The 23119-nt window shown below is 41.5% G+C and overlaps 1 protein-coding gene across 3 annotated transcripts in view; it reads right to left on the reverse strand.

Annotated features, from left to right (window-relative positions):
• NTN1 (netrin 1) overlaps positions 1 to 23119 on the reverse strand; it is a 154078-nt gene that overhangs the window by 49500 nt on the left and 81459 nt on the right. For all 3 annotated transcript variants that reach the window (XM_088468785.1, XM_088468792.1, XM_088468801.1), the window contains exons 4-5: positions 17151 to 17300; positions 14273 to 14326 (exon numbers count right to left, since the gene is read on the reverse strand). In XM_088468785.1, coding sequence (XP_088324911.1) covers positions 14273 to 14326; positions 17151 to 17300 — 204 coding nt within the window. The remainder of the gene's footprint in view (positions 1 to 14272; positions 14327 to 17150; positions 17301 to 23119) is intronic.

Raw genomic sequence — 23119 nt, forward strand, 5'->3', positions numbered from 1 at the left:
TAAATACTGGATGATATGTGGAGAAAATTAATAGATTTGCAGAGTGGTCTGGCAGATGTGGAACAGCGAGAGAAGACCAGAACTTCACCAAGGGTCACTATTAGGCACAAGATTTGGGAGACTGTGGTGGTAAAGAAAGGGGATATTTAAGGATTGATGGTGAGTCTGGGAGGAGGGACTGTGAGATCTATTATAAACATGTTGAGCTTCAGTGTTGGGATTTCCATGTGAAGACAACTTCTCCACTCTTTAAAAGGCTTGACACATCTCCCCCTATTTCACCAAGAACAGAGATGTACAGATAGAAACTCAGAAGGCCAAGAACATCTTTGTAAAGGGAGAATATGTCCTAGTTGCAGGCGCTGATCGCGTGGTTGGATTGGTAGGAAGTGAATCAGGAAAGTACTGTGTCATGAATGGACATGTACTGTAATAGCTTCAGGCAACATTTACAACATTGTGGCCTATTATGCAGTATAGATGTGGTCCCTGATTATTCCTCAGAAGACTTGCATAATTGGTCATATCACTTTTCACAATGACATTGTGGTTTTCTGCTAATTATAGATTTCCCTCACTATTCCGAATTCATGACCATACTAGAGTTTATAATATCTTGGACAGTATATTTAAAGAGTATTTATTTTGTTCATCTTTATTACAAAGCCATTTTAATACAAAATTATCAGCCAATATAAATATTCCAGAGGGGTTTAGCACTAGAAATTTCCTTTATTTGTTGGGGCATTGCTGTGCCTTCATCTTTTCAGCTGCTAAACCTGGGATAAAATTATTCCAAAGGACTTTAAGTACTGATATTTACCCCTTTAGCATCAGTGGTTTCTATTTCTTTTGTTGAGATCATTGTCATGAACACTACCGGAGTTAATGTGTGCAGGAGGGCACATAATGGGGCCGATAATTGGGGTCAGGTGATGCTGATACCAAGGATAGTGACCTACTTCTCATTCTGTTTGTGGCCATTATCATTAATGCCTGCAGCAGGGCCAGATTATGATTAAGGTACCTGCCAGGGGCTCCCCCTCACATAGGCAGGTTTCCTTCCTTTAGCGCTGACTATGCAGCTGCCACACCCCAGCTCTCCTCCGCTCTCCTTTCCCCACCTCTCAATGGCTGTGCATAGTGTGCACTAAAGATTGAAATGTGCGACAACAGCTGCACTTTTCCTCTATACAATCTGTCCCACTTTCCGACTCATGCTTCTATGCCACCCCATATCTGTACTGCTGTCGCTCTCTCCACGTGAGCACTTCTGCCCTTACCCCATATTTGTGCCTTTGCCCCCTCCCCCTCTATTCATGTGTCGCCATTGCCCCTTTCCAGATATGTGGCTCTGACCCCCACCCCATATGTGCTTCTGCCCATGACTCCATAGCTGGTGGCTGATGATCAGAAGAGGTATGGATGATCCAAGAACCAACCATATCCAATGCCACAAAATTCAACCTAAGAATGGCAATTTTCAGTCACTAAGGGACTGATTCAGATGTACGCTAATGCCACCACAGCTGCACATTTATATGCAGTGGCTAAGAAACAATATACAGATGTCGCAGCCACCAGGATTTGTGTAGAGACGTCCACCAGCGGCTTTGCAATTCCAATCGACTGTGCACAAAGATGCAGCATTGGTCCCAGATAGTCAATAATCGGTCTTCTGAGTAACCCTATGATAATGCAGATTGGCAGAAGGAAATGAGAAGCCTGAGCCATTTTTTATTGTGTACGGGATGAGATATGCCCAAAAAACGTGACTGAAATGGTCCCTGTTTGTCAATCACGGTTATGAAGTTTGACGCATGCGCAGTGCAACTCATGCATGTACAGATCACCGATAATCACTCAGCTACGTAAACATTGGGACGGAATCAGGCCCTGAATCATTAGGGCTTTTTCTCTCTTTTAAAAAACGCTTTAAGAGATTTGGATTTTGGTGCAGATGGAGTGCATAAAGTAAGTTGATGTTGCAGGAATGGAGGTTGTGGCCGTAGAGTGGGATGTGACAGAGCAGAGATATAACACATACATGTTAGAGGGACTGTCCGATACAGTGGGTGGCAGATAAACTCCACTGGGAGAATGAGTTTTTGTTGTAGAGATGAGAGTAAATGTTTCAAAGGGTAGGATATAAATGAGGCAGACAGAAAAGTTTTCAATTAATTAAAAAACGACCTGGGGTTTGATAAATGAAAGAAAAAAAAAACACCATGGAGGAGCAGATAAAATAGACAGGGTCTGCGTCTGTCCTAGCACCGACAATGCATTTCCAGCGGATATTCTATGTAAGCTTAGACTTACTCACCATGGGAGCAGCCATTTTGTTTGCTGTACTGGTATACGGCTTCAAAGGAAGTAGATGGCTGGGTATAATACTTACCATATAAGAAAAAGTGTGTGAAGTGATGCAAGGATATGATTAGGGGTGGTTTAAGAGAGGAGAGGGCACATGTGCAGGCCCCTCTCCTCTATGGCAGAGCAGTAGACTCTGGCTTTGTGCCAGAATGCACTGTGCATGCGCCAGTCTCCAGGAACAGGGCACCCACAATGTTTCCACAGTGTTTTCTGCTGCTGCGGGACTTAGGAGAGGTTAGTATAATTGGGATGTAGTTTAATTCCCGGCTGTTGGGATGCTGGCGCTCACAATGCCGATGCCGGCATCCTGACCGCCCAATGCTTATTCAGATGATAAGCATTAGGGTTAGGCACTAGGGGGAGGGTTAGGCTGTGGGGGAGAGGTTAGGTTTAGGCTGCGGGGAGGGAGGGTTAGGTTTGGTGTAGTGTTAGGATACCTACCAACAGCTGTCGGTATCCTAACCCTGTTGGTATGCCGACTGCCGGGATCCCGTACCCAACCCGTATAATTATGTGTGTGCCCTCGGACCGCACACCCTGCACCTATTATAGATACACCAATGAGGGTGAGGAGGTAGTAGGTGAGGTCTAAGCAGTTCTTATTAAAAAAGTGACAGATGTACAAGAGCTGGTCATGTCTATCAGGAGAAAGGATGGACACTGTAATAAGGAAGATGTTTACATGAAGTTCTGCTAGATGCCATGGGACATGGCTTGCTCTGCATGGCGCACACAGACCCTTACACTGAGCACATTCTCAGGCACTTACACACAGCTTCAGCCCTGCACGCAGCGAGTAATTGAATGTAATGAAATGCAAACGGAGAGAGAGAATTACTAATACTCATTGGAATCCTAAAGCCGCTGCCAAGAAAAGAGCTGTTCAAAACCCAGCTCTGCACTCTATGCTAGATGAGGAGGCAGCCTCCGGCATGGATGGGACATTATCTGCTCCCAGGGAAAACAAATTAGCCACTACACCTTGGGGAAGAGGGGGTTCAAATAGTTAGAGAGAAAGAAAGCTAAAGAGTGACAAAAGTAATGTAATCACTTATTTAGAATTACAGTAGTGACAGACACTCCTGAAAATCAACCATTTGTGGCATAAGTAGGTGGTTTAGGGTATGTTCAACAAAGTTAGAATAAGCAAACATGGTACTATTGGTTAGCACATATCATTTTTATAGGGCCTAGCACAATGCCACATACTGTGACACTGAAATTATCTTGTAGTAACCATTAAGTGAAAACTGGTTTATTATACTAGTTGCACTAAGCTTCTAAGAATTGTAACTGTATGACCAATATACCAGGGATGGACAATCTGTCAGTGCTACATTGCCAGTTGTTGCTCCATCCAAACTTACAACATGGACAGATGGATAATTGTATTCATCAGAGCTGGAGGGAATCTTTTTTTTTTTCTGTGTTCAGTGTAAACCCCGCCCTCTACAAGCACCTGTGCTATGTCATTAAGCTGATATGAGCGACCACCATACTACTTGTTTGCAGTCTTGAGAGCATACATGCCTACTTTTGAAAAAGCATTTCAGGGAGATTGTGAAAACAGCACCTATGGGCGTGTGTTACAGTGGGCGTGTACTGATAAATCTGAGAGGCGTGTCCTAAACCTGACTTACATCCAAATGTAAACCCAGCCCAAAAGATCTGTTTGTTGATGAAAACACACTAATACTTTTCAGAAATTCATAGGGATCATTGTGCCTTATAATAACCAATGCAAGGAAATGATACTAATGATCCCATTTGAATGCATATATCTCTGTTTTTTAATATAACAGCTTCATAATGGGGTAAGGATGAAATGAGGGAGATTGCTAGACTCTTCAGGGAGACAGGGAGATTGCTACTATTTCAGGGAGTCTCCTGCACAATGAGGGAGAGTTGGCAAGTATGCTTGAGAGGCATGAAGGGAGCCAGCATTGGGAGGATGTGCTGGTCCTTATAGTGCCATGTGGAGGTTTCTGGGGTACCTCCAAGGTGAGTCAGCTCTCAGCTTATACATGTGCTGTTATTATGCAGTACACTAATTTGTAATTATATGACCCAGAGTGGGTGCTACTATTATGTAGCAATAATTATTTTGGGGTGAGCGTTTGGTAGTGGGGCCCCCGGAGTTGTTCTGGCTGGACCTTTTTCAGGGCATCACCACTTAATTCACATAGATAATTTTTTTAATTGTTTATTATTTATGTCATTTTAATTCTTTCTTATTTCATTAATACTTAGTGAAGTGTAAAGAATAGATGTGTAAAGAGAAATCAATATCACCTTTTTTCCCCTTTTTTCTGTGATGCCCTGGGGATGGTCCTTGGCAGGAATTTTTTGGGGTACCTTGCTTCTCGGACGTGAACCCCTTAATGTTAGGGATACCAGTATAGAGGAGCCTTGACGATGGCCTGGCGCATATTCATATATTTGCATATGTATGTAACTAATACCTCTAAATCTCTATTATCATGTAGGATTTAAGTATTTTTTGTTGATATTGCTGCAGTGAGCTGGAGGGAATCTTTTTTTTTTTTCTGTGGTTCAGTGTAAAGCCAGCCCTTTACAAGCACCTGTGCAAAGTCATTAAGCTAATTTGAGCGACCACCATACTTTTAGTTATTCATCAGAGTAACAAAGATTCTTTTAAAAAAGGCAAGTAGTATCCATTGCTCTCTTCTGATACAAGAAGTACTCAAAATACAGGCCACACCCACTTTTAGTTTTACGTCATACAGGTTCAAAGCATTCTCAGATGAAATGCATAGTTGAATGCAATGGAAGCAGCAGGCTAAATCAGGAGTGCACCTAAGTATAATTACAACATGTTGGTGATGTATGGAATTTTATACCTCTACTTTAACTTATTAAGATATTAGAAGTCATGGAATAGTTGGGTACGGGATCCCGGCGGTCGGGATGCCAGTGGTCAGAATACAGACAGTGACATCCTGAAACTCAGAAACCTGACCCACTAAGATAAGTGTCCTAACCCCTAACTCTTCCCACCCCTAGTACCTAACCCTCCCCCTAACCCTATTACTTACCGTTGGGAAATGGCAGTCGAGATTCTGGCACCGGGATTCCGATTGCTGTGGCGATTCTGGTGCCGGTATTCTGAGTGCCAGCATCCCGACCACCGGGATGGTAACTACATCCCTCATGGATGACTTACATGACCATATAAAAGCACAAAGCCACAAAAGTGTTATTGTAACAATTAAAAGATGGGACACTCAAGGGGCTATAGTCACTAAGTGGTATACAGTCAGGTGCATAAATATTGGGGCATTGACAGAATTTTCAGATTTTGGCCTCTATTCACCACCACAATGGCTTTGGAATGAAACAAACAAGATGTGCTTTAACTGCAGACTTTCAGATTTAATTTGAGGGTAATTACATCCAAATCAGGTGAATGGTGTAGGAATTACAACGGTTTCTAAATGTGCCTCCCACTTTTTAAGGGGCCAAAAGTAATGGGACAAACTAAACAATCCTAAATCTAACTTTCACTTTTTAATACTTTGTTGCAAATCCTTTGCAGGCAATTACAGCATGAAGTCTGGAACGCATAGACATCACCAGACACTGGGTTTCATCCCTGGTGATGCTCTGCCAGGCCTCTACTGCAAATGTCTTCAGTTCCTGCTTGTTCTTGGGGCATTTTCCCTTCAGTTTTGTCTTCATCAAGCGAAATGCATGCTCAATTGGATTCAGGTCAGGGGATTGACTTGGCTATTTCATAACATTCCACTTTTTAGCCTTAAATAACTCTTTGGTTGCTTTTGCAATATGCTTCGGGTCATTGTCCATCTGCACTGTGAAGCACCGTCCAATGAGTTCTGAAGCATTTGACTGAATATGAGCATATAATATTGCCTGAAACACTTCAGAATTCATTCTGCTACTTTTGCCAGCAGTCACATCATCAATAAATACAAGGGAACCATACATGCCCACGCCATGACACTACCACCACCATGCTTCACTGATGAGGTGGTATGTTTTGGATCATGAGCAGTTCCTTTCCTTCTCCATACTCTTCTCAGCACTCTGGTACAAGTTGATCTTTGTCTCATCTGTCCATAGGATGTTGTTCCAGAACTGTAATGGCTTTTTTAGATGTTGTTTGGCAAACTCTAATCTGGTCTTCCTGTTTTTGTGGCTCACCAATGGTTTACATCTTGTGGTGAACCCTCTATATTCACTCTTGTGAAGTCTTCTCTTGATTGTTGACTTTGACACATATACACCTACCTCCTGGAGAGTGTTCTTGATTTAGCCAACTGTTGTGAAGGGGTTTTTCTTCACCAGGGAAATAATTCTTCTGTCATCCACCACAGTTGTTTTCCGTGGTCTTCCGGGTCTTTTTGTGTTGCTGAGCTCTGAGGTGCGTTCTTTCTTTTTAAGAATGTTCCAAACAGTTGATTTGGCCACACCTAATGTTTTTGCTATCTCTCTGATGGGTTTGTTTTGATTTTTCAGCCTAATGATGGCTTGCTTCACTGATAGTGACAGCTCTTTGGATCTCATATTGAGAGTCGCCAGCAACTGATTCCAAATGCAAATGTCATACCTAGAATCAACTCCAGACCTTTTACCTGCTTAATTGATAATGAAATAACGAGGGAATAGCCCACACCTGTCCACGAAATAGCTTTTGAGTTGGTAGTCCCATTACTTTTGGCCCCTTAAAAGGGGGAGACACATATAGAAACCGTTGTAATTCCTACACCGTTCACCTGATTTGGATGTCATTACCCTCAAATTAAATCTGAAAGTCTGAAGTTAAAGCACATCTTGTTTGTTTCATTTCAAAGCCATTGTGGTGGTGAATAGAGGCCTAAATATGAAAATTCTGTCAATGTCCCAATATTTATGCACCTGACTGTATCTAAAAAAAAATGTTTATTGGAGTGTGCAGACAAAAAAAGAGACACAATGTTCGCTGACTCCATGGAGCCCCCAGGTGTTCTGCCTATATGTAGATCTCAGGATAGTAGCCCCTATAAATGTTCCTAATGCATATGGGTAAAGTATTGTTAGTGATAGTACCTGAAATGGAATTACAGTCACAATTATGTAAATCACCTTATGGACTGTGCGGTAGAAAAGTCCTAAAAGTGGTCCAGTGCTAGAGGTGGCGTCCCGTTTAGTCTTATGACCACTTACCGGTTAGTGATGCGTGTTCTGCAGTGAGTCTTCTGGCAAACGGTGCGCCTCTCTAGGTGCCGGGTCCCGCTGCGCCTGTAAGTGGTTTCTGATGCCTATGCCTTAGGGAGGTCTGCTTTCAGTGGTGGCCAGTGCCTGTTGATCTTCAGGTGCCCTGGTGGTGAGCCGGAGACGCGCTGTCTTAGTGTCTGCTCGGCCCTGGCTTTCTGTTCCGGGTTCACGTGGTTTCTAACTCACGCGGTGAGCTGCTGTTTGTACCTTAGATAAGGTCGCTGCTTGTTAGTGTTAGTAGAGGTGTGTCTCAGGTTAATTCTTAGTGTGGATTTCGACATTTTGTGCCTTTATCAAGGATGTCCATGTTTTCCTATGCAGTTTCACAAATAGTTCCTGGTTCATACCGATTGGTTTACAGTGGAACAATCTGAGCTCCCAGCTGATCCAATTTAGGTACTATCATTAACAATACCTTACCCACCTGCATTAGAGAATTTTAGATGGGCTACTACACTGAGATCTATAAGTACACAGGACACTTGGGGGCTTCACGGAGTCAGCGAGCATTGTGTCTCTTTTTTGTCTGCACACTCCAATAAACAACTGTTTCTCCCCTTATACATGTGTTTTGTTTGATTTTTTATATTTATTGCATATATCAACATCTCATATATACACAATATACAGCAACAGGCATTTAATCACTATACCACCCCCACACACAACCCCCCCCCCCCTACATTGCCCCCATTGCAGCGCTGTCTCATTCCTTATATCTATAACAATTAGAGTGGCCGGACACCTTGAAAGTCACCACTACCTCCCCATGTATCCAAAAGAAAAACCTCCCCAATTTTCACTTTGAGCGCAGTGTTTCACACCTTTACTAAATTGACATTGTGACGCCGGATACTTATCCGCCTGAATGTATTTGCAAAAGGTGAGCAGTTTTCATTCTACAAGAATATTGACAGCAGAAACAGCTCTCTAACTGACAGCCCCATGGTCTCAGTGGTTAGACATTTAGATAGTTCCACACATTCCCCAATCAAAGAAATGCCTGGGGGCGCATCAATATCTGTATGCAGACTTCACTCTCCGCTGCCCTCCACACTGTGTTCTTAATCCTCTAAAATATGTTTTTATGCATTACAGGACATGTATCAGTACCTGTCATTTGACACTCATTATAAAGAATAAAACTTTAATACATGATTGGAAACGATAACTTTCCCTTACTACAGTTTATAGTGGTCACATGGACAACCATCAATTCAACATATTTTCACGTTATTTTATACTTTACCAGTCACCCTCTGACAGTGACATCACATGCCTATTTTCCTATGCACTGTATTATCATTTTATACTTTACCAGTCACGCTCTGACAGTGACATCACATGCCTGTTTTCCTATGCACTGTATTATCATTTTATACTTTAACAGTCACCCTCTGACAGTGACATCACATGCCTATTTTCCTATGCACTGTTATCATTTTATACTTTACCAGTCACCCTCTGACAGTGACATCACATGCCTATTTTCCTATGCACTGTTATAAGTTTATACTTTACCAGTCACCCTCTGACAGTGACATCACATGCCTATTTTCCTATGCACTGTTATAAGTTTATACTTTACCAGTCACGCTCTGACAGTGACATCACATGCCTGTTTTCCTATGCACTGTATTATCATTTTATACTTTACCAGTCACCCTCTGACAGTGACATCACATGCCTATTTTCCTATGCACTGTTATCATTTTATACTTTACCAGTCACCCTCTGACAGTGACATCACATGCCTATTTTCCTATGCACTGTTATAAGTTTATACTTTACCAGTCACGCTCTGACAGTGACATCACATGCCTATTTTCCTATGCACTGTTATCATTTTATACTTTACCAGTCACCCTCTGACAGTGACATCACATGCCTATTTTCCTATGCACTGTTATCATTTTATACTTTACCAGTCACCCTCTGACAGTGACATCACATGCCTATTTTCCTATGCACTGTTATCATTTTATACTTTACCAGTCACCCTCTGACAGTGACATCACATGCCTATTTTCCTATGCACTGTTATAAGTTTATACTTTACCAGTCACGCTCTGACAGTGACATCACATGCCTGTTTTCCTATGCACTGTATTATCATTTTATACTTTACCAGTCACCCTCTGACAGTGACATCACATGCCTATTTTCCTATGCACTGTTATCATTTTATACTTTACCAGTCACCCTCTGACAGTGACATCACATGCCTATTTTCCTATGCACTGTTATCATTTTATACTTTACCAGTCACCCTCTGACAGTGACATCACATGCCTATTTTCCTATGCACTGTTATCATTTTATACTTTACCAGTCACCCTCTGACAGTGACATCACATGCCTATTTTCCTATGCACTGTTATAAGTTTATACTTTACCAGTCACGCTCTGACAGTGACATCACATGCCTGTTTTCCTATGCACTGTATTATCATTTTATACTTTACCAGTCACCCTCTGACAGTGACATCACATGCCTATTTTCCTATGCACTGTTATCATTTTATACTTTACCAGTCACCCTCTGACAGTGACATCACATGCCTATTTTCCTATGCACTGTTATCATTTTATACTTTACCAGTCACCCTCTGACAGTGACATCACATGCCTATTTTCCTATGCACTGTGTTATCAAGAATACAGTTTCAGTCAAGAAATGGCTGCCTCTACTCTGCCTCAGGGATCTCACCAGGGCTTTGTGATATGACTAAATGCTGTACACAGTCTGATTCAGAGATGGATGCTAATGCCACCATTGCTGCAAATTTGTACACATCAGCTGTGCGAAAATATGCAAATGTCGCAGCCGCCTGGATTTGTATTGAGACGTTCACTAGTGGCTCTGCAAAGCCAAGTGATTGTGTACAAAGATGCAGCATTGATCGCAGATCAGTCCATTTATCGAAGTTCTGAGTAACCCTACGGTCACGCAGAATGGCTGTTGGAACTTAAGACTCCGGAGCATTTGTAACTTGGCCCTCTTACCTTTATGTCTGTCTTACAACCCAGTTTTGGGTGTGATCGCATCATCGCGGCCCCACCCCCTGCTATACAATGCCGAAATTACTGGCATTGCAAAGCAGGGGGCGGGGCTATAGTGATGCAATTCATTGCGAATCGCGTCATGGGCATCCTTCTGGGCCACCCATGTTTGGACGGTAAACGGGGTGGTGCGTGGGGAATCGGGGGGGGGAAACTGCCAGACCGGAAGACTTGCCTACGGGGAGCCGGGTGCGCCACCCGATTTTCGGGAGCCTCCCGGTGATTGCAGGAGAGTCGGCAAGTGTGCTACAAACCCTCCCTGTCAATCACACTGCGGCCAAATCCTTGCTGTGACCTCTGTTGGGAATGACACTTAACGCATGCGCTGTGCGACTCAAGATGCATGCGCATATCAGCGATAATCGCTCAACTGCATACACATCAGCATTGCGTCCATCTCTGAATCAAAATCACTGTCCGCTATCAAAATGGCTTCCTGGCTCATACACGTGTGCAATTTTAATTACAGAGAAGCAGATTCTGTCAATATCAAACATAAAAATGGATATACAAGTTTTATGCTTATTGACATATTAAGGGTTGAGATATTTAATTTATATGTTTTACTTTCTGACATTTATGGTATAGTTTACAATTATACATCTTCACATGACATGACAGCATTGAAAACATTCCTATTGCCAAAATAAAAGTGGTTTGTTATTTTTCTTTGTAATAAATGTGTGATGTTAGGATGCACCTCCTTACAGTGGTGATGTCCTAGAATACTGCCCGGGTCTTAGGACTAAAGGAGACAAAATACTTCAAACCAGTTTCCTGGACGTGCCTCTTAGTACATTGGGTGGTAGAGATATGAGACAGGAAGGTAACTAGTGGCATGTGAGCAGGTTACGGTCACACAGTAGATGAGGTATTACAGCAGGTAGACTGGGTGGGACAATAAGTTTTCCTTAGTTGTGTAATGATCTGTACAGGGGCTGTCGCACAGAATTCCCCCATATTTATTTATGTTCTGCCCATTATCTGCTGCTGGTTGTGACAGAGAGAAATCCATGGAGGTTTGTTTGTCCTATCTCCTGCTTTCACTGTCAGCTATTGCGCTTGTTTCTCCGTGTCAGGAGTATGTAGTGTGTGAGGGTCCGTTGATCCATATCAGGCAAGTCTGGACAAGAGCAACAATTCAAAACAGCAGCACTATACAGTGCATATGGACACATCAGCTTGTCAGATCTTGATCCACGGGATCGGGGCATCTTGTTTAAACCCTGCACAAGCTCCCGTGGTCTGGACTAATGGCCCGTACACACGGGACAATCAGACAACGATCAGATATCGTTGTCTGACCGTCCTGCATGTGCTGGACGTTCGATATCAAACATCCAGCACATGCATCATCCACCAAACTACTATAACAATCACGGGTCCCTGTAGTAAACAGGCTAACCTGTTCGATATCGACCAAGTTGGCCTGCATGCACGGGCAATGGCCGACATCGACCATCCGTGCCCGCGCATCGATGGTAATTGGAGGGGGCTAAAAAAAAGGACGATATAAATGATCAAACGATATAGTTTCTATCGTCCTTTTCATCTGACCGTGTGTATGCACCAAAAGGCTCCTGCGCAGAAGGGCCATTCAGACTTGCAGTCCTTGCTATATATATCTTCTAGTGTCCGGATATTATAAGAAATACACCATTGTTATGTACTGCAGGTTTTGATAAGTATTTCAATGGGAATGAGGATTGAGTACAGTAAGAACCTTCTTATAGCAGGAAGTATTTGAGTGTTCATAACTAGTTATTATAATTTATAAATGTACACAGCAATTTTCCAGAAAGGTGCAAAATAATTTAGAAAATATCACAAACAGCAATGTGATTATCCTGGTGAGCAATAAAAATGGCATACTGGCACTCGCTCCATGCGCAATATCACTGATATTAGAAGTGGAGATGTTGCCCATAGCAACCAATCAGACTCTAGTTATCTTCTAGAAGGTGCTAGTTAAATGTTAAGTAGAATCTGATAGGTTGCTATGGGCAACATCTCCACTTCTAAAAAAACTCGCACTTTAGTAAATATACCCCCAAGAATACATGCCAACTCCCCCTGATTGTCAGTGAGACTCCCTGAAATAGTAGCTGTCTCCCTGAAGAGTCTAGCAATCTCCCTGATTGCACCTTACCTCCATTATGGTGCAATCAGGGCTATAAAAGAAAACAGATATATACATTTAAATGGGATCATTAGTACCATTTCCCTGCATTGGTTATGAGGCACAATGATCCCTATGGCTACATGCATTTTCTAAAAAGTATCAGTGTGTTTTCATCAACACGTAGATCTTACTGACTGCTTTAGGGCTCATTTATATTTGGATATAAATCAATTTTATGACACGCCTCACAGATGTAGTAGTACACGTCCACTTTACTGCCGCGCTCATAGGTGCTGCTTCACAATCTCCCTGAAATGCTTTTTCAAAATTAGGCATGTATGATTAAAAGCTGCTGTGAGCGGAGGGCTCTCACTTTTTAGTCCACACAAAGCTCCAATTTTGTAATTGTGTGTTCACATTTTTATCCCTATCACTGCACAATATCCCTATATTGTACAGTGCTGAAGAATATGAATTTATTATAAACTAGGCATATATCCCATTACTTTATCACTTCAGTGTATAAATGCATATAGCATTTGATGGTGGGTCTTTAAAGGGGATGATTATAGAAAATTATATAATGATACATACTGTTGAAATGGCCTATGCAGCCCAACTTTCTCCTGGTCAGGGCATAATATATGTTATGACTGCATGCAAGCTGAAACCTGTTAAAGTCATGTCATGATACACAAGACATCACTTAAGCAGTGGGCATGGGCTGGACCTACCTAAAAAAATATATTTTATAAAGGTGCAATAAAGATAAAGTAAGGACAGAGTTTTGAGGTATGATATGATGGTAACATCAAGTAACTGTGTCTAGTACATATAAAGCCTAACATGATGACTGGCTTGGTCTCATTCGCACATGCCTAATAATGGCTATTTCCAGCCGTTGTAAAGAGCCATATTTGTATGGCTATGATTTTGTAACAGAGTTTCTTTTTTGAAGGCAAATAATTTTCTGAAATTTATTTTCCCATTCATACATGAAAATCGTTTCATGGCAGTTAAAGATCTGGCTGACTTTGTATTTTCCAAAAATATGTATAATTATGAGCATGACCGTGAAAATGTCATCACCTAATTCTTTTGTGACAGGGAAGAGGCCTAAATTGCCATAAGCGAAATACATAAGTCCTATTAATTTACAAATCAGTTTGCATATGAGAGGACTAGAAAGAGAAGAACTATATTTTAATTCAATATAAGGACAGTTATCAATTCAAAATGGCAGCTGTTCCAAAGGGTAGATAATGTGTCAGACACATGACCCTGAGATTGGGTCACTTATTTGTTTTCTGTGTTTTATCAAATACGAAAAGATTCATTCAGAAAGGGATTCCGAAATTAGTGCACTGACATCCTGAGATGTGGAAAAATGGTCCTTCCAAAAAAAAAACCAGTTACAGAGTATGACATAATCTTAAATAAAAAACAGCAATACAGGCAATCACTCAGTAAAGTACCCACCTGCGGGTTCCTCTGTGCTGCTGGCTGCTGTAGTGGGAGGAGCAACTGGTATCTCTGTGGGAACGAGAGCAGGTGGTTGAAAAAGGAAAAAAGAAGATAAAATATTACTATACTAGTTAACAAAACAATGTAAAATCCATACATCTGTTGGGCTTCCTTAGACATACATAATTGCACACACTCATATGTCTAAAAAAAGCCCTACAGAAGGGAAAAAGGAAGATATATGCAGCTAGTCGAAGTCAGCATTATTCTAAGCAGGAGCACATTACAATGTCAGAACAGAAGATGGTGACAGCATCAATGGTGGATATCTATAAAGGATAAAAAATAGACAGTAGAGTTTGGACCAGTTTTAATGAAACAGAGAAATCCATAGGATATTAACAACTTAGAGAGAGACCTGTAAGTGTACCCTACACTTTGTCAGATTTTTCAAAAGCTTTGTCACAGTGTTAATTTACAGTCATTAGAAAAATGGGTGTAGTGATATGTGCAATAGGGCATCCCGACTACATCCCCCTAAAATAACCAGACCTACGTAAACTGATCAAGGGCTAATATGTCATTGTGTGATGTGGGCTACCGCCCATATGTGCTATTTTAAAGAAATTATTATTTCTCCTTCTTACTACAGAGTTGGGGCAAGGAAAGTTCTTGCATTGAATGTGTAGGGAAATGTGGGCGAATCCCTCATAGTATTCTATAATTCCAGATACTGAGGAACATGTATATTGAAAAATAATGCACATGCAGCTGGGTGCAAAAGGTGTTACCCATAGCAATTAAATAGTCTTGAACTGTAATTTTTCCAGAAATCAGAATCAGATGCCTGATTAGTTGCTATGTGTTATAACCAGTGGTTAAGTGGGGCAGAACTGTGTCCCGTCAATTCTATTTGGAGGCGGAACCAGTTCAGCCCTGCACTGCAGGGAGTTGGCGGACGCCCGTTGAGATTGTTACCAGCGGGCACTCAGCTCCTTCCCTACAGCGGCAGCCAGAGGCTGGAGGTCACTCCTGAGCTCCAGGTTCTGGCTCCCACAGTGGGCACTATGGGAGAGACGTTATGACGTCTCTCCCATAGTTCTGAGGAGCAGACAGTCGGACGGCAGCAGACGCAGGAGCAGGGCTTAAGATAAGTATTGTACTAATGGCACCACTACTGGAGGCACTGCATAAGGGGCACCACTACTGGGGGCATTGCATAAGAGGCACTACGGCTGTGGGCATTATGTGTAAGCGGCACTACTACTGTGGGCATTATGTGTATTAGGGGCACTACTAGTGTGGGCATTGTGTCTAAGGGGCACTAGAGTGTGTCATAACAGGAATAAGGGACTCTACTATGTGGTGTAATGTGAATACGATTGTGCTACTGTGTGGTATAATTTATAATTTGAATTGGGGATACTATTGTGTGAACATGCCGCTTTCTTTTGAGACCACGCCCCTGTTTTCAGCGAGCGCTGACCCTTTCCTAAAAAAAAAAGTGCAGAGGATGGGGACGGGACGGGATGGGGGGGGTGAGTTCCACCACGTTTCTAGGACCACTTTAAGCACTGGTTATAAGAGTTTTCATAAATACTTCTCATATACCTATGGTGTCATTTTACCATTAAACCAAGCATTGTTAGTGTGCTGAAGTAGCAGTGCTATCACTCACCTTTAATATACTGTATCTTAATTTGAATACATAAATGAATAAAATGACCTGTTGCGAATCAGAGAGGATGCTGCCATTATGTGAACTGTAAAAATATTGATCAGAATGCACAGTTACCAACATTTTACAATAGTTCCCAGGAACAATTTGCTGCTGAGTTGGTGCATCTAAGCACCTCATGCACCCTACTGTCTCTGTGAACAGCACCCAAGTCACAGTTACTTCACTTGAATATACTATACTTTTTTGTATTTTAAATATTCCTCTTCAACATGTTCTAGCTTATAAAATGGAGAGCTAAAAATCAAAGGTAACCATTACAAATAAATGTCAGGAAAAGAGGATTTTTTAATTGCAGTTTTTATATACTGAAACATGGAGAATTTTCCATAAGCAAACCTAGAAAAACTGGAAGTGTCCGTGGAAATTAGGGGGAGTTGGAAACTTTGCATTCTGAATGTAGCCTATCCATTTAATAGTTACTTCACAGTGGAGACAGTCATTTATTAGGCTGCATACTTGTCAGTATTAGTGCAGCTTATCATTTTATTATAACCTAGTTATATCATCGAGGTACTTTATGCTACAGTGATGTCACTAGGGGCTCTATTCAACATGTTAATTAATCGGGGTCTGAACGGATCCCGATAATTAACATTCCTACTCGAGGCGAGTGCCTGAGCAATTCATCATTGCTCCAGAACAGAGGCAGCTGATCCGAAAATCTTTTTCACTGCTCCTTTCAGGGTTACGCATGCGCACAAGAGCCCCACCGTCTGGCGAAAGGAGTCGGACGGGGGCGGAAGGATCCGAAAGCATCCCTCTTCGCAACCCGGCACTCCTTCCCATAAGAGTGGGTAGCTGGAGCTTTATGATGAATGGCCCGAAAACTTAATTTTCACCTGCTTTTGTAGAAATTAACAATTTCACCTGCAATTGTAGAAATTAAGTGATGATGAATAGAGCTCCATATCTTACTGACAAGATAGGCTGTTTATACATGGATATTTGCTCAGCCCATAAAATGGCTGCCTCCACTGTGTCTAGGCAACAAGTTGACTTTTATTTCATGCATAGAAATAAGAATTAAGAACCAGTTGAGGCTCCCATGGGAACACTATTACAGACTTTTGTTAATTGCATTACAGTTAGATCTAGAGCACATGCCACTGCTGGTTGACAAATTCTACAACATGTAATACTGACAACACATACTTATGCAGGGGGCAATGGGCGAGCGGCTTTGTTGGTAGCCCTTAGCACATCGGTTGCACGTTATGCCAGTCACACCATCTTTGCAAGGACACTGCCCCGTGGTCTGATTACAGGTTTTGCCGGCCGCACCAACCGGATGGCAGTCACAGGCTGCGGGGTGGAACAGACAAGAAGGGATTGGAAAACAGCAAAAGGTCAGAAGCCAAAACAAAAGTAGAACATTACATAGTGACACTCAGATTTGCAGGGGGAGGAGGTGGGAGCCAGGATTGGAGCAGGGTAACAGCAATGGGTATATCTATCATGCAAGCCTTCTACTGAAGCATACACAGCTAATTTTTTATTGCATAAAACACAATACATGAAAAATTATACTCTTATTAAAGTGCGGCGGACACCTACACACTGTAGGCAGTAACCAACATTTTTCAAGATTAATTCACTAGGTACCAGTGCCTCATTAATGTCCTGCAAACAATGCCTCAGTGATGTCACACTGATAAGCTGCTTCCTCAGTCATAGTTCTGCCATCTTTTGCCTTCATTGTGTCACTGGTTTCTAGTAAACAGTGGTTCAGCCTAAACTGGCTATCAGTGTGTAAGAGACAGGTTCACATAACATGAATACTGACATTGCTAGACCTGTTCAGTAATGTATTAAAATCTATTAAATAATAATAACAATGAGCATTATTTAAACATTGGGTGGCAATTTTGACAGAAAAGCACTAAAATTTCAGTGCAATTTTCTACAAATATAATGTTTTGATGTAACTCTTCAATTATCAAGTCAGTAACCACTATGGAAATGCATAATAAATGATCCGTGTTATAGTTTGAAAGCAATGTTCAGTACACAAGCTGTAACTACTTTTTGAGATAAGTAAAGTGAAATATCAGCTATATTAATTATACCAAGTATAAAGTTATTAACATTTCTCAGACACGTTGTAAATCCACCTTCACACAAAGCGGTCATTCGGGCAGGAGTGTTGATATTTCTCAACCTTAGATGCAACAAAGGATCTGCTGTGTAAATATACTACTCTATCCTATTTGTAACACTAAAAATGTAACCGTGTCTGTATCCACCATAGGCAACACAATACATTTATGTACCTCAAAGATAAAAAATGGATGAAAGCAGAGTTCCCCTTTAGGCATGAGGAGATCTCCAAAACCAGAGGTTCCCAAACACTGTCCTCAAGGCTCCCCAACAGTTCAGGTTTTAGAGATATCTATGGTTGAGCACAGGTGTTAATTAAATTGACTGCGGTACTAATTAAGTCACTGGGATGTAGTTAATATCCCGGCTGTCGGGATGCCAGCGCTCAGAATGCCGGCGCCGGAATCATGACACCATTCAGAATCCCGGCACCAGCATCTCGACGGTAAGATATGGGGGAGGGTTAGGGATAGGTGAAGGTTGGGTTTAGGCTGCAGGGAAGGAGGGTTAGGGGTAGTATAATTACCTCCTTCTTTCGGGATTGTAACCCAGTCTGGGCGCCGGCATCCCGTACCCAACCCAAGTTAACTGTGGTCAAGCATGGATATCCTGAAAACATGGACTGTTAGGGTGTCTTGAGGAACGTGTTTGGGAACTGCTGTTCTAAACACATAGGAGCTGACAGTGAGTTGGACTTATGCATGTTTGCTTTGCTTAAACTACACAGCTTTGTACTGCGCATACCCGCAAAAAAAAAAAAAGTGTACATCTAGGTCCGTATGTATGTTGGTGCTTTAGCCAACACAAGCTAGACGCTGCCAATCGTTAATATATCTCTGAAACTGATACAGATATGTTCACATACATCTAGCCTCCTTGCGTGTTAAACAGCCCTTCTAGTCGCTCCATGCCGTGGCGCGACTTGGTAGCACCGAGTGTTTTTTGTGCAACTTTTTTCCTTAAAATGTGTCTTATTCACTAATCAATGTGCATAAGACGCACAAGCAGCTTCTGATGATTTAAATGATATGCAGCATGCCTATATTATGTGTGCGACTACGAAAAAAGAATCTGCATGCAAAATGCTGCGTTATAGTGTTACAGTTGCAGACACTGTAGCAGAGCATTCCGCATTCAGATATATCCGTAGTGGCACACAGAATATAGGCATGCCACATATCACTTTAATCAGCAGAAGCTGATTGTGCATCCTAATAAGACACATTTTAAGGGAAAAAGTTATACGAAATAACGCTCTGCGCTACAGAGTCACACGGCGCTCATGCGTTGTGTGTACCGTGACTTGTAGCTCACAGAGAATAGATGTATGTCATGTGGACACATCTGTACGTGCTCTCTTCACTGATCATGTATATATTAACTTTTGTTGGAGCTTTACCAATAGAAAATGATAAATATCTTCCTTCTGAATAAAACATTAATTACCAGGGGCAGACACTGAAAAGCCAATCTTTTTGGAGCTTGATAAATTGGATAGTATTGAAGTCCCATGGGGATCTATTAATAAATAGCCCCAATCTTAAAATTACTCTTGCTCGGATGAAACTGACATTAGCATTGGAGTTATGGGGGTCTATTTACCAAGCCTTGGATGGAAATAAAGTAAATGGAGATAGGTTTGATAAATACTGTAGTTCCTATTGTATGGTATCATTTTTTAATCCAGTGAGTTACTCATTGACAAAAGGCAATTAGCCCATATTCAACCAATATTGATGTTGAGAGTTACAACTTTCCCTGTGATATGGAACTAACCGCCTTACATGACACACATGATGTATATGTGAAGAAAACTGAATATATGTGCGCAAATACAAAACAACCAACCATAATTTTGCTAGAGCTGTTTATTAAATGAAAGGTAGTATCTGATTGGTTGCTTTGGGTTACAGCACATTTCTATTTATGAAAAAAAAAATAAGCCCTGACTTTTCCTTTTCTACCTAATATTTGTCCTGCAGCCACATATATATATATATATATATATATATCTATATATATATATATATAGATAGATAGATTGATTAAGGGCCTGATTCAGAGTCTCCATGTTTGGAAATAAATGCAGATTTCCGCCTGTATTCATAGTCGTCTGACCCTATGTGACCGCCCTGCCCCCGGTATATATATATACATATTTACTATGGAACAAGAAGCTTTGAAAAATTGAAAGTGTTTGAACAATCTAATCCCTGTAATTTGTATCTCACAAAAGGTGGCGAATGTTTTATGATGCAAGTAAAAGAAAACGTCAGCAAAAGGAATGCCATATGCGTCACTCTGATCTCGTGTCAATCAATTTTACTAGAGCCAATGACAAACAATCCGTAAAGTAGCTAAACTCGTGTCAACAAAAACTGAAAGGATGCTTTATTTATTATTCTTTCATCTGTGAAATTTTAAAACATTAAATCGGATTCCAGCTTTGAAGCAGTACTTGGTAACTATGCACCAATTAGAAACTACTGTGATATATCTGTGGAAACTTAGTAAGCAAATGTGCTGTGAAACCACTTAAACCATGTTGTTTGGTTGCTCTATGACCAGGAATGTCTCCTTGGTATCTAACAGGTTAATGCACCTGCTGGCTCTCACAGGTGCACTGAGCAATGTAAAATTTATGTATACACGTAACACCTGGCATGTCACCCCTGCTATACATTTGTCAAACAAGAACATGCTGAAAGGTCATGCTATATATTTATCTCACTGCACCAAAAACAGCAACAAAATCAGAAAGCGGACGGCTGTGGGAGAACATGGGGGAGACGTGGGAGTAGGTCTCACAAAGGGGAAAGACGTGGAGAATGGGGGGGGGGGGGGAGTTATTTCAGAAATGCTGTATTCTCTGAGTTACATACTGTATGTGTGGTATTGGTTAAATAAAATCACGCTGAGTTCGCATGGAGCCCTCCTGAGGACAAGATGGACGCAGTTAGGCTAATCACCAGAAATCTTTATGAAAATCTAAGTCTCTTTCAATCAATATATGGTTCAAAGCACTATGGTATTTTAGGGTGTGGATTAACAGATAGACAGTAAAAAGGTAGGCAATGTCTAGATAGACACCAGATATTAGACAGTCAATAGGTCAACTGGGACAAAAGGTCGAAACACTAAATGTCAACATGTAAGAAGGTCGACAGGTACAAATGGTCGACATGGTCAAAAAGTCGACATGAAAATGGTCGTCACAAAAATGATAGATACATTTTTTGGCCCTAATCTTCACCTTAACCCTCTCCCTTGACTTATAACCCTAACCCTCCCTTCCTGGTGCCTAACCCTAACTGTCGGGGTAGGTGCCTGACCCTAACCCTTCCTCCTTGTGCCAAACCGTCGGGGTAAGTGCCTAACCCTAGCCCTAAAAAAAATATTTAAAAAAATCACGTGTCAACCATTTTTTTGTTGACCATTTTCACATCGACCTTTTGACACTGTCAACCATTTGTATCTGTTGACCTTCTTACATGTCTATGTTTAGTGTGTCGACCTTTTGTCCCTGTCGACCTTTGGTCCCAGTCGACCTATTGACTGTCTAACATCTGGTGTCTTTCTCAAGACATTGTCTACCTTTTTACTATTTATCTACAGTCTGGCACCCGGTATTTTAAGCTATTGGTTACAGAAGTCTGCTAAACATATATGTTGTTGTTCCATCTGGCAATTCAAGAGTTAACTGGTTAAACCTTTGGAGAATTTGTTTTGAACAGGTGGATTAAAGATATCAAAATTTAGCTATTGAGAGGGGACAAAGAGGAAAGGCAGACGGAAACCTATTCCTCATGCATAGCAGAATGTGGATTCTCCTACATAGGACATTATTAAGCATTAATATTTTAATATAACAGCATCTTGGTATTTTATAAAGCTTCTTTCTATACAATGTTAGGGTACAACTGGGATAAGAGGGAGATATCCGGGGTCTACCTTATTTCTGTAGCCCTCTTCAGGAAGGAATTTGGTGTCATAGAGAGTTTAGGTTGCAGATTTAATTTCAGTATTGTCCCAGTGCCTGAAACACAATATAGTGGAAGTGGAGGTTAATCCGGGGATGGAATAATGAAACTACCTTCCACTTAATAATATGCATTGAGGTGAATGGGAGGAGGGGGAATCTCCAGCCTTCAGTGTATAAACACTGACCCCACCCTGTTTTCAATAAAAGGACAGAACCATTTGGGTCAGAATTGTTGGCTTGTTCTTTTGGGCTGGGTACTACCTGCTCTCCCTTATTAAGTGAATTCAATTATTCCAATTTGTGGAAACCATACTGAAAGTGAGACACATTTCTAATAAGTCATCCTGACTTCAACGGAAACACAAAACTATTATATGATTGTTGAACATTGCTTTCTCTGATTGATATTAGGAGACTGGTGTTGCCTTCCTCTGTGTAAAACTAGTAATTAATTATTGACACTGCCTTCTTCAGAGTGACACTGGTAATAAATCATTGGCACTCCATTTTTTACAATGACATGCAATAAATTACTGGTGCTGCCTTCCTCTCAGTGCAGCAGTGACACTGGTAATAAATGAAAGGTGCTGCCTTCCTCTCAGTGCCACTGGTAATACGTGACTGGTGCTGCCTTCCTTTGAGTGACACTGGTAATACGTGACTGGTGCTGCCTTCCTTTGAGTGACACTGGTAATACGTGACTGGTGCTGCCTTCCTTTGAGTGACACTGGTAATACGTGACTGGTGCTGCCTTCTCTTGAGTGACGCTGGTAATACATCCACTGTTGCTGCCTTCCCTTGAGTGACATGGGTAATAAGTGACTGGTGCTGCCTTCCCTTGAGTAACACTGGTAACAAGTGACTGGTGCCGTCTTCCACTCAGTGCCACTGGTAATAAATGACTAGTGCTGCCTTCCTTTCAGTGCCACTGGTAATTGCTGCCTTCCCTTCAGTGACACTGGTAATACGTGACTGGTGCTGCCTTCCCTTGAGTAACACCGGTAACAAGTGACTGATGCTGCCTTCCTCTCAGTGCCACTGG

The sequence above is a fragment of the Taudactylus pleione genome, unplaced genomic scaffold (assembly GCF_031769625.1).
Source record: "Taudactylus pleione unplaced genomic scaffold, aTauple2 ptg000012l, whole genome shotgun sequence".
NCBI classification, from domain to species: domain Eukaryota; kingdom Metazoa; phylum Chordata; class Amphibia; order Anura; family Myobatrachidae; genus Taudactylus; species Taudactylus pleione.